This window comes from Aotus nancymaae, unplaced genomic scaffold (assembly GCF_030222135.1).
Source record: "Aotus nancymaae isolate 86718 unplaced genomic scaffold, 86718_ANA_hifiasm-v0.15.2.pri h1tg000011l, whole genome shotgun sequence".
NCBI lineage: Eukaryota > Metazoa > Chordata > Mammalia > Primates > Aotidae > Aotus > Aotus nancymaae.
The window spans coordinates 89056797-89061684 of record NW_026988422.1 but is presented as its reverse complement, the minus strand read 5'-3'; the positions used below and the strand labels follow the sequence as shown (position 1 = coordinate 89061684).

At 44.7% G+C, this 4888-nt stretch overlaps 1 gene segment (V, D, J or C); it reads left to right on the top strand.

Annotated features, from left to right (window-relative positions):
* Positions 1-4045: 4045 nt before the first annotated feature.
* LOC105730118 (immunoglobulin heavy variable 3-23-like) lies at positions 4046-4568 on the top strand. The segment is given in 2 exon segments: positions 4046-4152; positions 4255-4568. Coding segments are annotated over 2 exon segments (360 nt in total).
* Positions 4569-4888: the final 320 nt, after the last annotated feature.

Sequence of the window (4888 nt, the reverse complement as noted above, 5' to 3'; positions counted from 1 at the left end):
CGGACTCTCCCCGCACACAGACACGCGCCGTCCCCGCGCGGACTCTCCCCTCACACAGACACGCGCCGTCCCCGTGCGGACTCTCCCCTCGCACAGACACGCGCCGTCCCCGCGCGGACTCTCCCCTCCCACAGACACGCGCCGTCCCCGTGCGGACTCTCCCCTCACACAGACACGCGCCGTCCCCGCGGACTCTCCCCGCACACAGACACACGCCGTCCCCGCGCGGACTCTCCCCTCACACAGACACGCCCCGTCCCCGCGGACTCTCCCCTCACACAGACACGCCCCGTCCCCGCGCGGACTCCCCCCTCTCACAGACACTCGATGTCCTCATGGTTAATATCACCTGCTGGGCTCTGCCCCATGGGGATCCCTGCTCTTACTGGGGCAGGTTAGCACCTCAATTCCCATCCACACGGTGGTCTTTGATGTCTGTGGCTTGCACACCCTGTCTGTCCCTCAGTGGCCCACCCGAGGGAGGGAGGAATATCTCAGATTTCCCTGTGACGGAGACATAATGGAAGCTCCTCACATCCCTGCTGGGTCATGTTCCCGGCAATGCCTTTGAAGGCATCCCTGGGGCAGGGTCCTAAGATGTCTTCATGTATTTCCATGGGAAGGACCCAGAGAAAGACAAATAGAAAGGTTTTGTACCAGGACATCAAGAATTTGTGCTTTACTTATGTAACAGACAAATATTTTGAATATTCTTAAATTAGGTATGATATTAATTCTGCCAAACACTATTTATATATAAACATACATATATGGTATGTGTTTATATATAATGTATAAACATGATTTTATGATATATGACGTCAGGTGACACAGTAATTGCTGCGAGAGGGAAAATTAACTAAAGGAGACTTCTGTTGAATGCAAACTCTGATTCTTCTTTAAGGGAATTTCCAGGCCACAGTGCTGGAGTGGGACCCGGCGAATATGAAGTTGAGGAAAAGGAGCAGAGATCCCAGACAGACCAAGAAGTGTGGAGTCCACAGATTAGACGGTGGATTGCAGGACCCTGTTCAGAGAGTGAGCCTCACCGATGACAGGAGGGAGACTCAGCCTTGATAAGAGTGCAGATCAGTGTGTGGAAACCAGGCGAGTTGTACATGAGGACACGCTTACCACAGGGAGCTCTCCTTAAAATCTAAAACTACCCAACAATATAAAAATATTTACTTAAAAATTTTAAAATATGCAGAAAGACCCCATGATAAAGACAAACAATGGAGAGGTGGATTTGCTATATTAAAACATGAAAAAGTAAATTTCTGAGCAAATGATAATACTCATGAGGGCCGACAAATTTATTCCATCATGGAAAATTATTTTTCAAAGAGCAACATTCAAAATGCTTAGGGCCCTAATGAGGAAGCCTCAAACGGAAATATGAATAGAGTTATCTCATTACCAGAGTGATGGCGTGAGGAGTCTCAAGCTTTCCAATGAGACAAGCACATCTGGTAAAAACTATAAAAACTCAAACATTTGAAGTCAATGCAAACTATTCTAAGGCCATACAGTAGATAAAAGTCTTTGACTGATAAACTGTGCTTCTCTAGACCAAATAGTGATGACCGCCATGATGCACTTGTTGGCATCTTCACCCAGATAGAAGGTTGGGGCCCTTGGTCTTCTTTGGAAGGTGGTCAGGCTCCATCCTCATGGTGGCATTCGTGCCCTGATAAGAGACCGGAAATCGATGGTATGGTCTGGCTCTGTGTCACCACCTAAATCTCACCTTGTGTTGAAGTAATTTCCACATGTCAAGCGTGGAACGAGGTGTGGATAATTGAATCATGGGGGTTGTTTTCTCCTATTAGTGAGTGAGTTCTCACAAGATCTGACACTTTTATAAGGAGCTTCCCTCTTCACCTGGCCCTTCTCTCTCCTGTAGCCATGTGAAGAAACACCTTCACATCATGATTGTAAGTTTCTCGTGGCCTCCTCAGTCATGCAGAACTGAGTCAATTGAACTTTTTTCTTTATAAATTATCCAGCCTCAGGTATGACCTTATAGAAGCACGAAATCATAACAGAGGTTCAGAAACAGCTGGATTGGTTACAGATTGGATTCTGCAAACGACTCTCGGCTCCTTGAGCTCTGTCCTAGCGCTAATTAAGAGCAAGTGAGGCCAGCTGTGAAGAGCATAGGCCCGGATACTGGGACTCACTCATGCCAGATACGAGCCCTTAGACACACACACAGCCCCTCCATGTGTGGGTTCACAACCATAACTGAAGAAACCACCGACTCCTAAATGACGTAATTTATACACATAGGTAAAAATAACTAAAAATGTGAGAGCTGCTAAATGTTTATCAACGATACTAAGGTTTCAAAAAGCTACATACCTCCTTCAAAATTTGACCACAGGGAAAGTCCTTGTGGACCAAGGACAGACAGAGTCATTTCTCTGCTCACGTAAGTCGAATGCATATCTCACTGCTACCTTTGCTCTGCTGTCTCACTAAGCCAGACTAAGGCCTACGTGACTATTCCTGTAAATTGTGCATTCAGTTAAAGGCTAATCAGAAACTCAAAAGAATGAACCATTTGTCTCATACCTACCTATGATCTGGAAGCTCTCTTCCCTCCTCAAGTTGTCCTGCCTTTCTGAACCAAATCAATATACATCTTACATGTATTGGTTAATGTCTCATGTCTCCCTAAGTTGTGTAACACCAGTCTGTGCCTGCCACCCTGGGCACACATCATCAGGACTCGTTGAAGCTGTGTCACTGGCATGTCCTTAATCCTGGAAAAATGAGCATCCTAAATCTATTGAGACTGGTCTCAGGTGTTCTTTGGTTTACAGGTTTCTTTGTTATTTCAGAACTTAAATTATCTGAAATATTATAGAAAATTTGGCAAATAGCACATTCTCTTGTTTATCTGTTACTGTTGTTGCAAAAAATATTTATATAATTTATATATAATTTATCATCTACATACGTTAAAAAACTGCGTAGCAGATTTAAAAATTAAAATATCAACTAGCAACTTAATAGAAAAACAAATTATGCTACATTTATTTACTAAAATGCTACCCAGTATTTGTAAGAAATAAAAAAACACAACATAAAAGGTAAAATTCTCGGTATTTCTATTGAGAAAAATAAGCCGAATATAAAAGAGTATATACTGTCTTGTTTCATTTCTATAAATTCAACAAAATAAAAATGAGTTTAAAGAAATAGGGAAACATGAGTAGTTTTATAAAGAAATGGTAGAAGAAGGGAAGGAGAAAAAAACCAAAAGAATACAAAAGAGCAAGAGGAATGCCGAGGGGAGTTGACTTGTCATCTTCTGGAAAATAGAGATTTGTTTCGAAGTTTACTATTGTACAAGTTAAATATGTGAATTTGATCATCTGTCAATTGAAGCTTATAAAATTTATTACAAGTAAACAACTGAAATTTTAGACATAAGGGATGATAGGAAGGAACAAATAAATACATTAAAGGTCAGATACACCTAAAAATTTGTCTGCCTGACACCTAGTTGTCTCTGAATTCATAGGTAAATGCAGCAAAATCACACAGGTTCTCATGGCAGGAAGTGGATCCAGAAACCACGCTAGGCCCGTTTTGCTCTGTCCTGTGTTGGCTAAGAGAGCAATTGAGGCCAGCTGTGAGGAGCACAGTCCCGATTACTGGGACTCACTCATGGCAGATATGAGCCCCTAGACACACACACAGCCCCTCCGTGTGTGGGTTCACTTTTACATCCGTAAATGAAGAAACCACTGACTCCTAAATAACGTAATATATACACATGGGTAAACATAATTAAAACGTGAGGGCTGTCAAATGTTTATCACAGAATGATTTCACAATAAGACAGCATGTTTTCCCAAATGCAATCCTTGTCATCAAAATCCCCAGGACGCTCTCATCTGCTCTGGGCTCTGCCCTCTCCTCAGGCGTCCAGCCCCAGAGCTTGCTATAGTAGGAGACATGCAAATAGGGCCCTCCCTCTGCTGATGAAAAGCAGCCCAGCCCTGACCCTGCAGCTCTGGGAGAGGACCCCAGCCCTGGGATTTTCAGGTGTTTGCATTTGGTGATCAGCACAGAACACACAGACTGACCTCACCATGGAGTCTGGGCTGAGCTGGCTTTTCCTTGTTGCTGTTTTAAAAGGTAATTCATGGAGAACTATTGAAATTGAGTGTGGGTGATAAGAGTTAGATAAATGGTGGATATTTGTGGCACTTTCTGATCAAGGTGTCTCTGTGTTTGCAGGTGTCCAGTGTGAGGTGCAGCTGGTGGAGTCTGGGGGAGGCTTGGCAAAGCCTGGGGGGTCCCTGAGACTCTCCTGTGTGGCCTCTGGATTCACCCTCAGTAGCTATGACATGCACTGGGTCCGCCAGGCTCCCGGGAAGGGGCTGGAGTGGGTCTCAGCTCTTGGTACTAGTGGTGTCGCATACTACGCAGACTCCGTGAAGGGCCGATTCACCATCTCCAGAGACAACGCCAAGAACTCGCTGTATCTGCAAATGAACAGCCTGAGAGCCGAGGACACGGCCGTGTATTACTGTGCGAAAGAAACACAGTGAGGGCAAGTCAGTGTGAGCCCAGACACAAACCCCCTGCAGGAACGCTGCAGGGAAATGAGCTGCAGGGGGCGCTCAGGAGCCACTGATCAGAGTCCACCCCAGAGGCAGGTGCGCACGGAGGCTGATTTCCTGTCAGGATGTGGGACTTCATCTTTTTACAGTTTCTCTAGGGAACCTCTCTAAGTTTAGAATTCTGTGCTTACCAGCGTCATCTCTACGTATTTTTAAATGATTATTTCAATATAAGAACCTATTCTTATCTGCACAAAATGCAGACTGATGCTTAGAGATGAAAAGTCCTCAACCGTGGTCACCAGGAT